This window comes from Sorex araneus, chromosome 4 (genome assembly GCF_027595985.1).
Source record: "Sorex araneus isolate mSorAra2 chromosome 4, mSorAra2.pri, whole genome shotgun sequence".
Lineage (NCBI taxonomy): Eukaryota > Metazoa > Chordata > Mammalia > Eulipotyphla > Soricidae > Sorex > Sorex araneus.
The window spans coordinates 48,683,026-48,701,063 of NC_073305.1; the positions used below are offsets into that span (position 1 = coordinate 48,683,026).

Sequence of the window (18,038 nt, forward strand, 5' to 3'; positions counted from 1 at the left end):
GTGAATGAGGGTGTGCACTAGTGTGTGGTCCCTCGGGCCTTAGGTGGGGCCCTGGGCAGGGTCACCTCCATCAGCCCTGCTGCCATCCATGCTGGCAGCGTCGTGCCCCGGGGAAGGGAGGGACCGTGGCTCCGAGTAAAGGCCTCTCTCCCTAAGCTTGACAGCCGTCAGAAGAAGCCCCGCCTTCGTGCGTGCGTCCCATCGCCAGCCCTCTTGGCTCTGGGTTCCTGGGGCTACACAGGGCGACGTGCCCCTTCAGCAGGCTGGGGGCCAGGAGCCCTCAGGAACCAGGGAGCAGGTTCGGGCCTCGCCCCCACGAGAAGCCTAGCTCCCTTGGGGTGCAGAGCCTGGGTCCAGCCTGGACGCCTCTACAGGAGGCGGTCAGGGGGCTGGGAACGTGGGAAAGGCGCCAGCAGCCGGCTCCAGCCCTGCCCGGGGATGGGCGGGCTTCCCTGGAGGGCCCAGCCTGGAGCCAGGCCTGGCAGCCACTGTCGGCCACCATCAGCCTGTCGGTGTTCTTGCCGCCCAGTGGGCCTCTGTATGCCCCTTGTGGCTGGAGAACCCGGAGGGTCCTGAGGGTCTTGTTTAACCTGGTCTAGAAGGTTCTGGATGGGAACAGAGAGGGGAACGGCGAGGAAGACAGACACACAGCAAGGGTGAGCAAGAAGTCCTGTTTATTGCCAAGCTCCAGGACAGGGGGAGAGCAGGCCGGTGCCCCCAGGGAGGAGCGCGCTGTGTGTGGGGGGGGGATGGGGGCGGGGGGACAGGGGTTTGCTCTGTCCCTGCTCCCACTGTGGGGTGGGGCCGGTGGGCATGGTGGGAGCAGGGTGGACCTATTTGTGCCGATACCAGCACAGATTTTATTCTGTGCTTCACTTCTGCGGGGCTGGGGTCAGGTGTGGGGCCCCTCTTCTCTGACTTGCCCGTGCCAGCCTAGCACCCCAGGAGGCGGGTCACGGGGTGGTCGGCTGTGAGCATAGCGAGTCCCTCAGCACAGGGGGCAGAGGGTTCCAGGAACTGAGCAGGGTTTTGTTTTCCTGTATCCTGTCCTACCCCCGAGTTTCCTGTGATGGATGGCCTTGGTGGGGCTCGGCCTTCTGCCTGCTGCACGTACTTGTGGAGGCCGGGTTCCCTGGAGGGGCTCCAGCTATCCTCCCCCACCCCCCTCAGGCCAGGGAAGGCTGGAGCTGGGCCCTGACCAGTTACATCTGGACCTGTCGCTGGGTCTGTGTCAGGCCACAGGCTCCAGCTCAATTCCTTTGAGGTACAGAAGGGGAAACTGAGGCTTAGAAGAGGGAAGAAAGCCTGAAGCCCCAGAGGTCCCTCAGGACGAGGCCTCTGCCCCCACAGCTGTGCTAGCACGAGGCTGGGACTGTGCGGGCAGCTGCCTTGTCCTCTGGGGTGACCTGAAAGCCCGCGCCCCACCCTCCCTGCCCCTGCCTCAGTGACCCCCCGCAACCCTCCCCTGCGGGACCCTCGTTGTTGCCCATGGTGCTGTGTGAGACGGGGGCGGGGGGCGGGGGGTGCTGGTCCCAGAGGCAGCGGCTGCGAGGCTGTCTGGCGTTGGCAGTCTGGGAAAGGCCCTGGGCTCCGGTCTCTGCGTGCGGCGGGCGGACCTGTGGGCGCTTCTCAGCCAAAGACACTCTTGGCGGGCTCGGCCCTGGGCTTCTCAAAGACGGTCTCAGTGCCCGTGCGGGCTCGGCTGAACACGGAGGGGGCGGGACAGCCAGCCTGTTCTGTGCCGGCCCGGGGAGGAGGGGTCAGGGGTCACCGCTTCCTGGAGGTGAAGGCCCCTTTTGTGGGGGCATCCCCTCCACCCCCGGGAAACGGCCCAGGGGCCGCCCCTCCCCGCTTCCCCACCGCACATGGACACTCACCGCACTCCCGCATGACCTGGTAGGTCTTGGACTTGATCTCCTGGTTCCTGCCCAGGCTCCCTCGAGCCCCCTTCAGGTCCTCCTCCTTCACGGGGGGCCGCTTCTTCTTGACGGGGGCTTCCTGAGCGCCAGCCTGGGAGAGCCAGAGAGACCCGCTCACTCCAGCCGCCTCCTGCCCCTCCCTCCTGCCTCTCCTCCCGGGCCAGAGACCCTCCCCTGCCCCTGCACCCCAGCCGTCCCAAGCACCCCTCCGCTCCCAGGAGCCCCTCACAGTGCCCAGACAGGGCCCCTGGGGTGCAGCTGCAGCCGACGGCCGGCGGGCGGCTGAGGGGCAGCGGCTCGGAGCCGGCGTCCAGGGTTTGTGCAAAGCGCCAGCGTGTTCGGGTGGGAGCGGGCAGAGCAGTCAGACGCCACGTCCAGCCGGAATGCGCACATGGCACAGGGGAAGGACAGTCCTGCCCAGACAGGCGTCCTGGGTCCATGGCCTCATTCCTTCCTAAGCCAGGGCAGGTGCGGGGACTCCCTGGCCTCTGGGGCTCACAACACCTCTCACCGGACACTGATGTGTGCCCACAACTCCTGCCCAGTGTGTACATACTCTCTCTCTCTCACACTCTCACATACACACTTCCTCTCACACACAACACACACTCACACTTTCTCTTTCCCTCGCACACAATACACACTCTCACACACACATTCTCTCACACATACTCTCACCCTCTCTCTCACACACACACTCACATATACTTTTTCTCACACACACTTTCTCACCCCCACCTCTCTCTCTCTCTCTCTCTCTCTCTCTCACACACACACACACACACACACACACACACACACACTCACATACACAGATCTACAAACATCCGAATGTCACACAGCCACCCCAGCAGCCCCGCACACACAGAGGCACCCGCCAAGGCCCCGGCTTCCCTCTCACGCTTCCTGGCGATCCATGAGCGCCACCAAACCCAGGCTAAACAGGAATTCACGGGGGAAGCCGGGGCCAGGGCTGTTTCCCCTCCGCCCCCAGCCACGACCGCTCCCCCCCCACCCCCGTAACCCCTGTGTCCATGCCAGGGATGGCAGAGTCCCGTTCCCGACCCGCACTGGACACTCGTACCTGCGACATGGTGGGTGCGGGAGCGTCCGTCCTGAGGCCAGCTGTGGCGGGGCTGTGAGTGCGGCACTCTGCACGGGGTTTATATAGCGCCCGCCCCGCTCCTTCCGCACTCCCGATGACGATTCAGTCCCACAGCCGCTGGCTTCAGAGTTTATTCTGGGAGATGAGAGGCCGGCCAAGCACTGCGGGGGGCTGCAGACAGTGGGGGGGGGGGCAGACAGCGGGGAGCCCTGCCCAGGGCACAGCTGCTGGTGCAGGTGGGAGGTGCTGGCTGCCCCGCTGCTGATGGATGTGGGCCCAGGAATCTGCAGGGCAGCCCCGCCTGCCTGGGTCTAGCTGTCCCTGCGCCATCGCCCACAGGGGTTCCCCCAGGAAGGGGAAGCCCAGGCCTGAGGGGCACAGCGCTGAGCTCCTTTCCCTCCTCCCCCATCCCTGGACTCCAGAGGAAGCCCAGGCTCCCCCGCTCACAGCCGGGGGTCACGAAGTCTGTTTCTGCTGACGCCCCGTCCCCTCTGGCGGGGCACCCAGAGCCCATTTAGCCAAGGGATGAAGAAAGTGGGTGGGTGGGGAGAACCGGAGGGAGAGGTAAGGCAGCTTTGGGTGAGGGGCCCGAGAGCCGGGCAGAGGTGGCAGAGGGCTGGCCTGACAGGCTGGGGTGCTGCCAGGGCTCCCCCGAGGTGTCCCTTCTGTCTCCTTTTGGCTAGAGGCCTCCACAAGTGGCGCCTTCGAGATGCAACCCCTGAGGAGCGTGGCAAGCCTCCGAGTCTGGAGGGTGGGGAGGCGCCCCCCACCACCCGACTCCCCCCAGCCTCCCAGTCAGATGCACCCAAGATCCTGTCAGTCTGTGATTATTTTTATCCTTGAAGGCTCCGGACAGACAGCACCCGACTCACCCTGACATTTGGCTGTTCCGGCCGCCCCACGGCCAGGCCACGGCTGCCAGGCTCCAGCCCAGAGACAGGTGCTGACATGAGGCACGCCAGGGGGGACGGCCGTGGGCACAAACAGACTCACCACGGGGCCAAGAGGCAGCTGAGGGCAGGCCCAGAGGGGGCTGAGCCTGGCCTGTGTCTCGCCGTGGGACACTCCGGGGCCCGCCACAGCCCACGCCCGAGGCAGGCGCAGAGCTCGCGTGGGGGTGGTCAGCCGCAGTGCTGGCCCTGTGGCGGGCGCAGTACCCGCTAGGCACATGCTCCGCCACTGCCACTGCTGAACGTCGCAAGAACGGGAACACAGGAGCCTGCCTGTTGCCCTCGGCAGGGGTGGCGCTGGCGTCTGCGGGCATCGAGCTGACGCCCTTCCCCACCCGTTTCTGGGAACTTCTAACTCATGAGGGACATGCTTTGGACACCCCCTCCCCCCAAAAAAAACCCCCCATTTTAACTCTAGAGACACACCACACAATGATGTTTCCTCTATTATGATTTTGGTTTAGGGGGTCACACTCAGCCATGCTCAGGGCTTACCCCTGGCTCTGCACTCAGAAATCACTCCTGGCGGTGCTCGGGGACCATACGGGACACGAGGGATCAAACCCAGGTGGGCCATGGGCAAGGCAAGCAGCCTACCTACCCACTACTGTCTCTCGGGCCCCACCATGGTTAAGTTTACAACAAACAACGAAAGACACAACAAACAGGTAGTCAGATACTGGACTTTTATTGTAAACCACTTTACAATATAAGTACATCCTCTTCCCTTTCATTTCAGAAATGTGCTCCCCAGGCCCCCGCGGACTCCCAACCTCCGGGGTACGGGGGACAGGCTGGGGAGCCTTCACAGGTCTGATCTCTGACACATTTCACGAAACAAGAAATCAAATGGCGCCCTCCTTCCCTCCGGCCCACCCAGGTGCTGGGGCCGCGAGCAGGTCCCCAGCGAGCTAGCAGGTCCCGCAGCCGGACAGCCCCACAGCCGGGGGGCACGAGAACCTTCTCCCTCTCCGAGCCAGCACCATCCGCTTTTTCAGCTGCTTGGGGGTGCACAGTGTGGAGGGCCGGGGGGGCTGCTGGCCGTCCCCAGGGTCCCAGCTCCATCACACCTCCGAGGGGCATTACCACGATTACCCCTGGGATGTGAGCCATCACCCAGGGGGCCCATCTTTCCATTTCCCTGGAGGGCCAGCACTACTGCCACCCCCCGACTCCCCACTGACAGGGAGAAGCCCAAGCTGAAGTTCCAGGGAGGAGGCCACCTGCAAGGTCTTCAGACTGTGGACCAAGAAGGCACTGCCTCCTCACTGCCAGCCCCCGCCAGCTCGGGCAGCCGGGGCCTCTTCCCCCCAGAGATGTTCCACCTCGCCAGGCAGACGGCACCGTGACCCTGACTTGTGTGTGTGTGTGCGTAGGTGTGTGTATGTGGGGGTGGGGGTGGGGGTAATGCTCGACCAAGGCCCAAATGGACAGCCAACAAGCGGTGGCGGTGGTGGTCCCTGGCTTCTCAAGTGCGTGGTCAGGGTCAGGAGAGCTGTCCCTCGTAAGGCACCTCGGAGCAGGTGGTGAGGAAACTTTGGGGTGGGGGGGACGGGACGAGACGGGATGGGAAGGGCAGCTCAGGAGGAAGCCCTGACCACGGTCTTTGCCATCCGCTCTGGAGGGCACTGCACCACGCCCGCCGAGATTGCAGGAGGGCTTCCGGGGGGATGCAGGCTGTGCGTGCCACGTGTGGCTGCGCACGTTCACGTCAGTGTGTGCGTGTGTGTCAATGTGTGTGCGGGCCAGCTTTTGTGAGGACGGGCCACGCAGCCCGCTCAGACGCTGCTCCAGGACTACCACGGAGAGCCGGGAGGCAGGGAAGCCACCGCTCACCGTGGCCTGCTCAGGCCCCCAGACCAAGAGATCACGTGGGGTTTACAGCCCCTCTCTCACCCAGAATGGAAACACCAGGAACCCCAGAGCAAGAGGGAAGCCAGGTGTGGTGAGGTTCGAACCTGCAGCCCCGAGACCGTGAGGGCAGTGGCCGTGGGCACGGGCTGCTCAAACCAAAACGGAAGGGGAGGAGCTGGCGGCACCCCGGGGCAGCCACCCAGGAACATTGGTCCCCGTTTCCCTAAAGTGATTCCCGGCCACCCTCCTCCCGCCCCCAGTTCCCCCCCACTAACACGGCTGAGAGCGGAAAGATGCGACTGTGACTCAGTTCCCCACCTCTTGGCAGCAGACGCCCCCAGACAAGTCACCCTGCAGTTTGGATCCTGACTGCTCAGTCTTGCGGAGCCCACGGGCGAGAGTCCCCCAGGCTCCCTTGTCCCGCCCCGGACAGGCACTGCGTGTGATGGGGGGACGCCTCTTCCCCGCGAGGCCCCCACACCAGTCAGAGCCACTAGTCCGCGTGAACACGCCCCTGTGTGGGGTCTGAGAGAAGCTTCCTCGGGTTTGTGGCCTCCGGCACCTGTCTCACAGCCCACGCCTCGCCGGTGCCACTTCTGTTCCTGCGTGTCCATGCTGCCTGGGGGTGGTGACACATGCCACTGTCCCGTGCTGCCCCCACAGCAGGGCCAGCACCCGGGCAGCCAGCCAGTCTCTCCCAGAGCCTCAGAGGGGGCCACTGCCCTCGCAGGGCCCCGAGTAGACGCAAGAAGCAACCCTCAAGCAGTGCCCTGCAGTGACAAGCACCCTTGGTCAGGCATTCTTCAGGCCCACAGGGAGGGGACAAACCCTGCCCAGGCCCTGGGCGCTCCCAGGCTGGGGGTGAGACGGAGTATCAGGCCTGGAGGCTCTGGAGAGGCAGGAGCACAGGACGGTCTGGGGGTGAAGGGGGTCTCGATTTCTTGGACACAAGCCCCCTATGTCCCCCACCTGGACACTCGGGCCGACTCCCTGAAGCCTGTGCCCCTGGTCCATATCCAACCCGGGATCAGTTGGAACCTGCTCCCTCCCGCTCAGCCAACCTCGGCCAGGTCCCAGGTTGCCGGTTTCAGACAACCGGCCACTTTCTCCGCCTGCGCCCAGGATCAGCCACCTCGTCTGAGTGGACATCACCTAACGGTCTTCCAAATCGAACACTCCCGACTTCTCCCTTTACCAGTTCACATCCCACGAAAGGCAAAGAAACCCATGTCTTTGGAGGGATTAAAAAGAGTTTTTAAATACAATAGTATGAAAATATAACTTAAAAATATAAAAGTCAACAGCTTATGGAAGACTTAAAAATCTATGTTCTGCCCCGTCGTCCCAGAGGGGCGGGACGCAGACTCGAGAAAGCGTGAACACGGGTGCGCTCAGAAAACCAGGCTTCAGGAGTCGGCACAGGGCCCGGAGAGCCGGAGAGCACTGCAGAGCGAGCTACGTCCACCCCCAGCATGCCTGGTCCTCGTGCTCCCTGAGCCCGTGCGGGTGCCCCCACTCGGACCTCCGTCAGATACTGGACGGGGCTCTGCCCTCCCCCGCCCCCCGCCAGGCCACGCCAAGCGGGGCCTGGACAACAAACAACGGCTCGCTTGCATATTTGGTCAGTATTTGTAGTGCAATGGGGCGGGCCCTCTGCAGCCCCCGCCCCACGGTGCTGGCTAAGTCACGGCGGCCTGGCAGCGGGCAGAGTCGGCGAGGGCGGAGGTAGAAGAGGAGGGGCAGAGGGGCGGGTGGCCCGGGCCCTCACACAGGCAGCCCGAAGCGGTGCTTCTTCTTCTTGGCGGGCTTCAGGGGCGTGAGTCTGCGGAGGTCCTCCTCCACGTCCGACTCCTCCATCTCGTCGTCGGCGGAGATCAGGATCTGCGGGGCGGGGACAGGCCTGGCCCTGAGCCTCCTCCGCTCAGGCGCTTCTCCCCACCCTGTCCGGGCCCCGGCACCCGCGCCCGCCCGCACCTCCAGGAGGGCCCCCAGGCGCACCCCGGACCTCACTGTCCCTCTCAGGAGGCTGAAGCCGGCCCGCGTGCCTCGTCCCCCCCCACCCCAGGGCCCGCTCCTCTCCGTACTGTCCACCTGGGTCACGCTGCCAGCAGGGACGCACCCTAATACTGCCCAGGTTTCTGTCCTCTCACAAAAATCCAATCTTTTTGGGGGTTGGGGCTTGGGGAAGCCAGGGCCACTTTTGGGGGTACTTGGCCTTCCTGTGGGAGCCTGGAGGTTTGGCTCATGGGGCAGGCAGTGCTGAGGGGGCCACCAGGGCTATACCTGGCGGTGCTGGGTAGAGAACATGCAGTAGCTGGGAATGAACTTGGGGCAGCTGGTGTGTGCACTCCAGCCTCCTCACCCCCCCCAACACACAGACATGCACACACCACATACACACCCACACACATGCACATACACACAGACATGTACACACCACATACACACCCACACACATGCACATACACACAGACATGTACACACCACATACACACCCACACACATGCACATACACAGACATGCACACACCACATACACACCCACACACATGCACATACACAGACATGCACACACCACACACATCCCCCACACTCCCATGCACACCCTACACATGCACATATGCACACACCCCATACCCATACACATGCACATACACAGACATACACCACACACCACACACATACCCCACACACATGCACATATGCAGACATGCACACACCACACACACACCCCACACCCCACATACACACACACACAAACCCTGCACCCCACACGCACCCTCCCCACACATGCACATACACATACACACATGCACATACACACAGACATGGACACCACACACCTCACACCCCCATCTGCTCTCAGGAGTCCCAGACCCTGGAAGCCGCAGAAGCAAACACACGCCCCTCCCAAACGGAAAAGACAACCGCTGTGGCCACACGGCTCTGGACCCTGGAGTGGCCGCCCTGAGCCCCTGTCACCACTTTGGAAGACAAACAGCACCTGTGCTCCCCTGAGCCCCCCAAAACGTGTGTGGGGCCAACAGGTTCATTGACGCCACCTGTGAGACCCCGTGGTGCCCTGCTCCCCAGCGGGGCACAGGCCAGGACGAGAGGCCCGGGGAGCAGCCACGCTGGGGGGTGGGGCGGGGCAGGGGGGATCTGCCCCTGGAAACGGCCAGCACCAGCACAGCCGATTCCCTCGCCACAGGTCACCATGCCCCTGCCCACCCACTCAGCCCCGTGTTTCCCAGCCCCCCCACCTTTGTGTGCTTCCCTGGGCACCCCAAGTCTCACGCCACCCACACCCCAAACCCTGTGTGCAGCTGTGGGGCCGAACTCGGCTTCCCGGGGCACAGAGCCTGCTCAGCGCCCGCTCCTTTCTAGGGACCACCTGAGGGCCAACCTCTGAACTCGGGAACTTGAAAAGGAGGAGCCAAGGCTCCCCTGGGATGTCCAGGGAAGTCCAGCCTTCTAGAAGTTACCAGCTGGCTTATCTCGCTTCTTCTCTGGCAGGCCACAGGGATTTAAACACATTAAAGCTTAAAGGTTCCCTGGAACAAGCCCCTCAGCAGACACCCCACCCCGCTGCCATCGCCGAGGTCCCAGAGCGGCAGGCCCGGGGCCGGCTGGGTACAGCCCTGGCCTCGTCTTCCTCCCCGGCAGCCGATGGGCGCGGAAGCCCCCCGCCCCCTGTGCCCCCTCCAACAGGGCAGGCAGGGGGATGGGGGTGGCCCCACCTCAGACTCCGACTCCTCGTGCGACGCTGCCCTCCGGTAGCGGACCCGGCTGCCGTTCCTCGAGTCCTGGCTGGCGCCTCTCTCTTCCAGCTTAGCTTTCGTCCTTCCCTTTCTCATGAGGAAATTGTCCACGACCCAGAACATGAAAGCCTGAGGGAGGGAAAGCGCAGGTCACATGGGCACAGGGCCCTGTCGCCCTGCGCCCTCTGACCTTCAACGTCGGCAGGGCCTCCGGGGAAGGGAGGCCTCGCCGCGGTCCCTGTCCTTCCTCTGTGCCCATTCCCCATTGGAAGCAGCCAAGACCACGCCCAAGGGCCGTATGACCAAGAGACCGGACAGCCTGGCCTGAGCCCTGCCCAGCCGGGGGCAGGAGGGGCGGGGGACCAAGGGGTCTGTCTCTGGCCCAGGAACCTCCCCCCAGTCTCCCCCAGGCACCAGCCCCCAGCAGGAGTGAACTGCAGAGGGTCTGCCCTCCCCTGGGACTCTGCAGCTGCAGGCCTGAGGGTGGAGGGGGGGCTGGGAGGTGAGTGTGTGTGGGGACACGGGAGACGCAGGGCGGGGGGCTGCAGGAACGCCAGCTGGAGGGGCCCAGAGGGGTAAGAGCCACTGACGTTGACAAAGAAGGGCACGATCAGCATGACGATGGCCAGCTTCAGGTCGGGGTTCTCGATGGGGTTCAGCAGGGCCACCTGGGAAGAGAGGCACACGGGAGGTGGGGGACAGGCAGGACGGGGGCGCTGAGAACATTCCACACAGCCTCAGGGAGCGGTTTGGCTCCGTGCCCCACACCCCGGCCCCTGCAGGAGCCTGGGGGGCAGTTAGTGCTCGAGCAGCCCCCGTCCCCTCCCTCTGCATGTGGGGAGCACAGCATGCCTACCCCCTACCCCTGGGGAATAGAGGGTGAGGTCTGGGGGCTGGAGGGGGGAGGGCCGGGGGCTCCCAAGCACTTGCTGGGGAAACCCTGCCCCCATCTGCCCCTGCAAGGCCCCTCCTGGAGATGCACAGCCAGCCCAGCCACCCAACGCTGGGGTCCAAGGGCGGGGCAGGGGGCGCTTTTCCCGTCTGGTGGTGGTCAGGGGACCCCCAGCTCCAAAGGCCAGACTTGGGTTCCGGCATGCATGCAAAGCCTGCGCCCTGACCCCACGACTCTCCCCAGCCTGGCTTATTTTCTTAAGAAATAAATCTGAGCCATAAATGAAAGCAAAAGGGAGGAGAAAATCCAAGCTGCCAGTTCCTGAGGCTGGCTCCTGGGCGGCTCCCTGGCAGGCATGTGGGGCAGGAGGCAGAGCTGACCCGGACCACCCGGGGGCCGGAGGGCAAAGGACAGGGCCGGGAGCCGTGGTTCCCACGTGGGGTCAGCACACTGGCAGCTGCTGATGGTGGCGCCGAGCTGCCCTGTTATGCCGAGGGGACCAGGAAAGAGGGGTGCTGAGTGCTCCTGCCCCCGGGCCGACGGGCTGAGGACTCGGGCTCACAGGAGCTGACCTGGGGTGCGGACTGGGCGTTCCTCACTATTCCCTGGCTCGAGCTTGAGCATCTCTGTGACGGGAGTGGGTGGGTACTCAGTACGAAAGGGACAAGTTGCCACTCTTCGGGGGAGGGTGGGTTCTCCTGGTGCTCAGGGCAATGTGCGTGCTGAGGGTGGAACCCGGCGCCTGCTCCAGCCCCGGGACCCCGCTCCACAGCAGGCGGGTCCTGAGGGGCGAGAGCGGTAGTACGGTGGGGCTGCTTGCCTTGCAGACAGCCGACCTGGGATCAACACCCGGCACCCCGCGGGGTCCTCGAGCACCAGCAGGAGCGACTCCTGAGCGCAGAGCCAGGAGTAACTCCTGAGCATCCCCAGGTGTGGCGCCCCAAAACACAAAACAGAATAAGAAAAAAAGGAGGAAAAAACAACAACTATAGCTGCCAAACTGGACCAAAGTTGAGTATACGGCCAGAGTTGGGGAAAAAAGAAACCAAACCCAGAGACTTTCCAACAGGCTTGGGGGGGCAGGGAGGTGGGGGAGAAGGACCGGCCTGGCCCTGTAGGGTGCTCGGGGAGGGGTGGGACAGCAGACCTTCTTCCACTGCAGTATGAGGAGGACGATGAAGACGACGGACTTCTCGAACACCATGATGATGATGTAGAGCGCGCACTGGCCCACCCAGGCTCCGCACTGCAGAGGGTCTCCTGCGGGGAGGGGCCGAGACACGCAGGCTACGTCCTCCCTCCCCCGCCCCGCCCCGTCCTGCCTTCTTCAGGCTGACGTGGCGGAGAGCCCCCCTCCCCAGAGCTGGAGCCCACGGGCCCCGAAACGGTGGGTGTTTGAAACCACATCAGAGAACAGGAATTTTATTTGAAGGGATCCTAAGCGGACCCTCAGACAGCGGGCTGGGCTCGCGGGGCTGTGTGCACGGAGTGCAGGATCTCTGGAGAAGCAAGACTGCTATTATTATCCAGTGTTGATGTTTCTGCCACCCGGCCATCCATCCCGCCTCGCCTCCACTCGGGCGGGGGGGGGGGGGACTGGACTGGACGGTTTGGAATCAACAAAGGCCTCAAACAGCTTCTTTGTCTCCTGTCCTGCCTCCCGCCCCGCCCACCTTGCTGTCCCCAGCTGGCTCAGAAGAAGGGAATGAGCCTGGAGGGACACGGACTGCAGGGGGGCACCCCAAACACCCTGTGCTGAGAAACAGAGACAAGAGAAAAGCCCTCGAGGCAAGGAGGGGGGGGGGCGGGCGGCTGTGACAAAGGCCTAGTGGAGACCCCATCAGTCACCCAGCCCGAGAAGCGGAGAAATCGAGTCCTCACTGTGGGCGGCCCGGGTCCAGGGGACTGGGTGCAGGTGGAGGACTGGCCCTTCCAGGGAACCAGGTACCCTCAGAGACAAGCCCCACTCCTGGGGCAGGCCCTGGGGAGCCACACAGCCTCCCCTAGGTAGGAGAAGCAGAGGAGGGGGGGCACAGGGAACTTGCTAGAAACTCTGCAGCTTCTGGGCCACAGTAGACCAGGGGGTGGGGAGGGACATTCCTGGGGCAGCAAAGGCCCCCTGCAAACCAGGGGCTGAGAATCTGGCCTGAAAACAAACTGCCGGGTTTCCCTTGGATTCTGCGGTCTGGGTGGGGATCCAGCCCCAGCCCACCGGCCGCCCCTGGGGAGCCGGCTCCTCCCGGGGCCGCAGGGACATACCAAGTCATTGCCTTTTCTGGAAACCCTCGGGAGAAGCGTGCGGAAGGCATGCAGAAAAACACTGCAGCCTCTGCGGGCATCCGGCCCCTTTCACTGTGTGCTCAGGGCTCGCCCGGGCCAAAACGCCCGCTCCGAAGCACGTGTTTGCCCCGGCACAGTTCTAATGGCATTTTGTAATCCGCAAACGGTCTGACCTCACTGAGGAAAGTTCGCAAACACATCGGATCAAAATAGTTTCTGGAAACCATTAAGTAAGACCATGGTGGGGGTGGGTGTAGTGGAGTGCGTGTGGGGGGGATGCAGCTCAGACACACACTGGCAGGGAACACCCCCTGGGTGGGGGCTGGAGCAGAGACAGCAGAAGGTAAGCCACAACCTGCTGGGTGCTTGTTACCCAAAGAAAAATCAGCACGTGGCGTGGACCGGGCAGAGCACAGGCGTCACCTCTACTGGGCCCGGGCCGCACCCCACGCACCCCACACCCCAACCAACCTGCCCTCCGCCTACTGGGCCTGTTTGCACGGACGTTCCCAGCAGAGGCCAGAAGCCTCCTGCTGGCCTGGGGCCCGCCTCCTGCTGTCCCTCCCCCTTCCCGCGGGAGTCAGCTGGTCCTGCCAGCTGCTCTCCTGGGCAGACCCAGGAAGGGGAAAGTCTCAGGCTTCACACTCTCCCCTCCCATTTGTAAATGTAATACTTCCCAGGGTCACCCCAGGCTCCTCCCTTTTATGAGCCGGGCACCCTTTGGGGCAGGGGTGGGGAGGGAGGGGGGTGAGAGTGGGTGTCTGTTAAATTAACTCCTAGGGTAACCTGCAGGGGGTGGGGCCCAAAGGAAGACACTGTGCGGGAGAGGCTTCCAGAAGGGGAGTAGGACCAGGGCAGGTGGCCCGGGGCTTTCCCTGGGGAGGGGCAGCAGGTAGCAGACACCAGGCCTGGCCCAGAGCTGCTGTGCGTGCCCTCGGGGTGGGGGGCTGACCCCCACCCCCAGCCCTGTGATCTGAGGGGCCACTTTGCCTTCTCTTCCCCGTCCAAGGCAGCACTGCAAAGCCAGCCTTTCTTCTTCCTTTCCTGGGACAGGAGCGCTGCCTGCAGCAGGTGGGGGTCGGGGGGGGGGGCTGGCAGACGGGGCAGCAGCTCTGGGGCCCACACGCTTGCCCGCAGCTTAGTCTTGGAACCGGGGGACAGTGCATGGCGTGGCAGAGGGCATGAAGGGCGCATAGCCGCAGACTCTGAGACGAGGAGCGTGTCTCAGGGGAGCCAGTGTGCCCAGTAAGCTGTCACCCCTTATCCAGGGAACCCACGCACTGCCCGAGGTGGGGATGGCAGGGCCTCGTGTGAGGGCACTGCCACGTGCAGCTGCTGGGCACGAGCCGGAATGCAGGCGGGCCCCTTGCCCAGTGGCCGCTGGAACCACGGGGCTTGTGGTGGGCAGGGCGGTCGGCCCCCGGAGTGCAACGAGGGGGAGCGTGTGAAGGGGTCTTTCTACACTTACTGAGAGAAGGAAGATGTGGGGAATGGGACGCTGAGTGGGGGGCTGGGTTGGGTCGGTTCCTGAAATGAGGCAGGAAGCCAAGTGAGTCTGGGAACCTCTGCTCGAGAAGTTCAAGAGGGGAAAAAAAAAACAAACCAAAAAAAACCCAAAACTGGATCATCTCCTAGAGGTGCCACAAGGAACCAGGAAGTCCTGGTTCCAGCCCACGGGGCTCAGGTCGGACTTCCGAACCGGGAAGATAACGAGTGTATTGTTTTAAGTCAGGGATTTTTGTGGTGACGTGTGAAGCAGCAACAGAGAACAACAGAGCCGGACATGGACCACGGGTCACCTGGACAGAGGAGGGGCGGGGGCGCCCAGGAGGGTCCCCGGGAGAGGGTGGTGCCCTCTGGCCCCCGGGGGGCTGTCGTGAGACACTCGTGCCTGATGGCAGAGGGGGCAGACCTGAGGGTGACGCGGCAAGGCCCCGGGAACAGGGGCCAGCGTGGTGCCCGGAGGATCTGACCTCATCTGCTCTGCATGCCGGCTGCACGGCGCTGAAGGGCAGGCAACTGGCAGTGAGTGGACCCGCCCCACCCAGCACCGGGCAGCCACGGCTGAGTCAGGAGTCTTCTAGAAGGGATCCGACCAGCCAAGAAGTGGCCATGAGCACTGTTCTGGGAGAAGCAGAACAGTGTCTGGTGTCTGCAGCAGGCCTGCCCCCCTCCCCCCACCCCACTGGACCCCCATGCACAGCGGGGTCACTCCCTGTACCCTTTCCCCCAGGGGGCGGCCGCCACCTGCCCTGGTGACACACGGCTTCCCCCGGCGTCACCGGCACACGCACCGGGCGTCGGACACTATCTTGGGTCGGTGACTCACCAGGCTTCCACCAGCAGGACTAAGAAAAGCCCTTCCTGAGCTCACCGCCCCTCCGCGGAGACAAACAATTACTTCAGATTTCTAGAAATACCCGGGTGCTCACAGCTGGCCCTGCACACTGGCTCCCCCCACGGCGCCAGTGCCCCTGGGTGCTGCGGACCAGATGCGGGGGCTGGCGGCGGGGGGGCCGGCAAGGAGAGCAGCCCCAGAGTCCTGCTGGCGTCTCCGCCCCGATCCCCGCTGGGCTCCGTGAGAAGCGCCCGCCTGTCCCGAGACAGCCGTGCCCGGCGGTGATGTGGCGTGAGAAGCTGTCACCCCTTATTCTGAGCCCCCAGAGGGCAGCAAGACCCCAAGAGGCGCCTCTTAGCAGCAGGCCTGGGAGGCCACATTGATGCTTCACTGGGGGTGGCCGGAAGAGGCATCTCACTCAGGGTCTGGGCGGACAGCACCCGCAGGTCCCCTGCTCCGGGCACGGCCCCGTTCCCAGCACAGACATGTAGCTCAGACCCAGAGCGGCCCCGGCTTCCCCACAGGGCAGGAGTGTGGGAGGCAGCCTGGCAGAGGCGTGAGGTGGCAACATCAGGCTGGCCCCCACGTCCTGGCCGCCTCAGCAGGGATGGTGTGTGTGTGGGGAGTTCTCAGGTCCCAGGGTCCCGCAGGAGCACAGGCTGGGGTACACAGCACGCACACAGGCCACCCCCCCACCCTGCAAGCCCCTTGGCTCCCCGACCCTGGGCTGTGGGTGTTACCGTATTCGCCAAAGCGCAGGGACTCCCACTGCTGCCACTCCACCAGGACGCTGACGGCGCGAACGCCCACGTAGATGAGCAGCATGCCCACCGTGGCGTCCAGGAGGAAGTTGATGAGGTACCTGCAAGGAGAGGCGAGTCACGGAGGGGTCCCGGGGCACCAGGCTACCAGCCAGGTCCCCGGAGGCCGGGCTGAGCTGCTGGGTGTGGGGAGGGGGCGTCAGAGGGCCTGGAGGTGTCCTGGCCAGTGCTACTCAGCTCAGGGTGCGCCAGGAACGTGCCCCCGGGACAGCGAGATGACACCCACTGCAGCTGGGAGCTATGGGGGACCCTCAAAGACCTCCACTATTCCTCCAGCGGAGACGCTGTCTGAGAGCAGCCGGAGAAGCAGGTGAGCAGAAATCCACAGCGGTTTGCTCCAGCTGGAGAGAGTGCCGGTAGGCCTCGCCCCACATGGGACCACCTGGGCCTGACTCCCAGCCCCCCAGAGGGTCTGCAAGCACCGTCAGGAGTAGCCTAATCACCCACCCGACCACCAACCCTCCCAAGTCTGTTCAGACACACAGAGGCTCAGCGGGCCGGAGCACACACTTTTGACTGTAGGAGGCCGGGTACCATCCCTGGCACCGCAGGGCCCCGGAGCAACTGAGTACCTGGGTGCGGTCCCCAAACAAAAAGAAACAACCCCCCCTGCTCAGGGCCAGAGGTTGTACAGAGGGAAAATGTTTGTCCTGCATGCAGCTGGCCTGGGTTGGGTCCCCGGCACCCAGGTGGTTCCCTGAGTCTGCCAGGAGAGATCCCTGAGCACAGAGCCAAGAGTAAGTCCTGAGCACCGCCGGGTGTGACTCCCCCCAAACAAAAACCAAACAAACAAAACCCCTGGTCCATGATTCTGCCCTTCCCTGCAGTGCTGTGGTGCCAGCGCTGTCCAGGAATCGAGCTCTGACGTTTCCTAGACCTGAGGCCAGGTCTGCAAACCCTTCCACAGAGACCACTGGCCTGACGTGGGGAGCTTCTCCCGGGGAGAAGGGGAAGCGGGTACGTGTGTGTGTGTGTGTGTGTGTGTGTGTGAGGGGTTGGGGAGGGCTAATGATGGGGAAGCACGCGCGCGCGTGCGTGTGTGTGTGTGTGCGCACTGTGCTGTGCTAGGAGAAATCCTCACTGCCCACCCACTCTGTCCTCTCAGGAATGAGCCCCTCACTCACCGGCCTCCCCTGGGCCCCATACACAGATCCAGCTGGGTTTCTGCCACCACAGGCCCCAGCGGCCCAGGCAAGGCAGGAGATAAGCCCCCTGAGGGCTGTCACTAACTCACCTGGGACTCCATGTGGCCCGGGGCACACCCGCCCCAGAGCCATGCAGATTCCTAAGGGGCTGTTCAGAAGCAGCCAGAGAACCTGCGGGAAGGGGCAGGAGGCTCTCCAGCCTGCCCTTCCTCCTGCGGATCACCAGGGGTCACTCTCAGACCAGTGCTGGAAGGAATAGCGGGGCCCTTGCTCACAGCTGAGCCCGGGCCCCATGTGAGGCTGCATCTTGGGACCACCTGATATGGGAACTCACATGTGTGGGCAGACACACACACACACACACATACACACCCACACACACACCCACACACAACACACACACACACGCGCCCGCACACACACAGCTGAGCACACTCATACATAGTCACATAAACACACATGCATATACACGCACACACACACCTGAGCATTCATACACACATACACAGAGAAACACAGACACAAAGCTACACACACCTGAGCATACTCACACACACACTTGCGTTCACACTCACACACACTCACACACTCTCGCCTGGACTACCCACTCACCAAACCCTGTTGCCTGGTATGTGCCACGCCTGGAGTAACGCCAGAGAGCTCTGTGCTCTGTCCCAGGCACGGCCAAGGGCAGTGGACACAGGCCTCTCTGGAGGCCCCGGGGACCACAGACAGGTCAAGTCCCAGTGCATCACTCCTGCACTGTGTGAACCTCCCTCAGTCCGAGGGACCCTGGCCTCAGGAGCCCACCGTAGAAGGGTAGAGTGTCTACACGGCAGGGCTGTTAGGGCGAAACCAGACTGCTGGCACTGATCGGCTTCTTCCTCCCAACATGCAGAAGAAGCATGAAATGTGTGTCATGAGAACTGCAGCCCCTCAGGGGCACAGAGGCCTGGACGTCGCCAACATCTGCC

General features: G+C 63.7%; 2 protein-coding genes across 2 annotated transcripts in view; both read right to left on the reverse strand.

The window, feature by feature from the left end:
* Positions 1 to 655: 655 nt before the first annotated feature.
* MUSTN1 (musculoskeletal, embryonic nuclear protein 1) lies at positions 656 to 3,136 on the reverse strand. The gene is made up of 3 exons (XM_055134180.1): positions 3,004 to 3,136; positions 1,878 to 2,010; positions 656 to 1,736 (listed from the first exon to the last, which is right to left on the reverse strand). Exons 1-3 carry the CDS (start codon positions 3,010 to 3,012, stop codon positions 1,630 to 1,632), a joined length of 249 nt encoding a protein of 82 aa, XP_054990155.1. The 5' UTR covers positions 3,013 to 3,136; the 3' UTR covers positions 656 to 1,629.
* Positions 3,137 to 4,641: 1,505 nt separating this feature from the next.
* The window catches only part of STIMATE (STIM activating enhancer), a 47,823-nt gene continuing 34,426 nt past the window's right edge, over positions 4,642 to 18,038 (reverse strand). Inside the window, exons 4-8 of the mRNA XM_055134179.1 lie at positions 15,839 to 15,960; positions 11,628 to 11,740; positions 10,179 to 10,256; positions 9,568 to 9,717; positions 4,642 to 7,709 (exon numbers count right to left, since the gene is read on the reverse strand). Of these exons, the coding sequence (XP_054990154.1) occupies positions 7,593 to 7,709; positions 9,568 to 9,717; positions 10,179 to 10,256; positions 11,628 to 11,740; positions 15,839 to 15,960 (580 nt within the window). The 3' untranslated portion in view covers positions 4,642 to 7,592. The remainder of the gene's footprint in view (positions 7,710 to 9,567; positions 9,718 to 10,178; positions 10,257 to 11,627; positions 11,741 to 15,838; positions 15,961 to 18,038) is intronic.

Coding starts and splice junctions, on each gene's coding strand:
- MUSTN1 (XM_055134180.1), bottom strand. Junction 1,737..1,877: donor CCAGGTCATGCGGGAGTGCG/GTGAGTGTCCAT, acceptor GGGCCGGCACAG/AACAGGCTGGCTGTCCCGCC.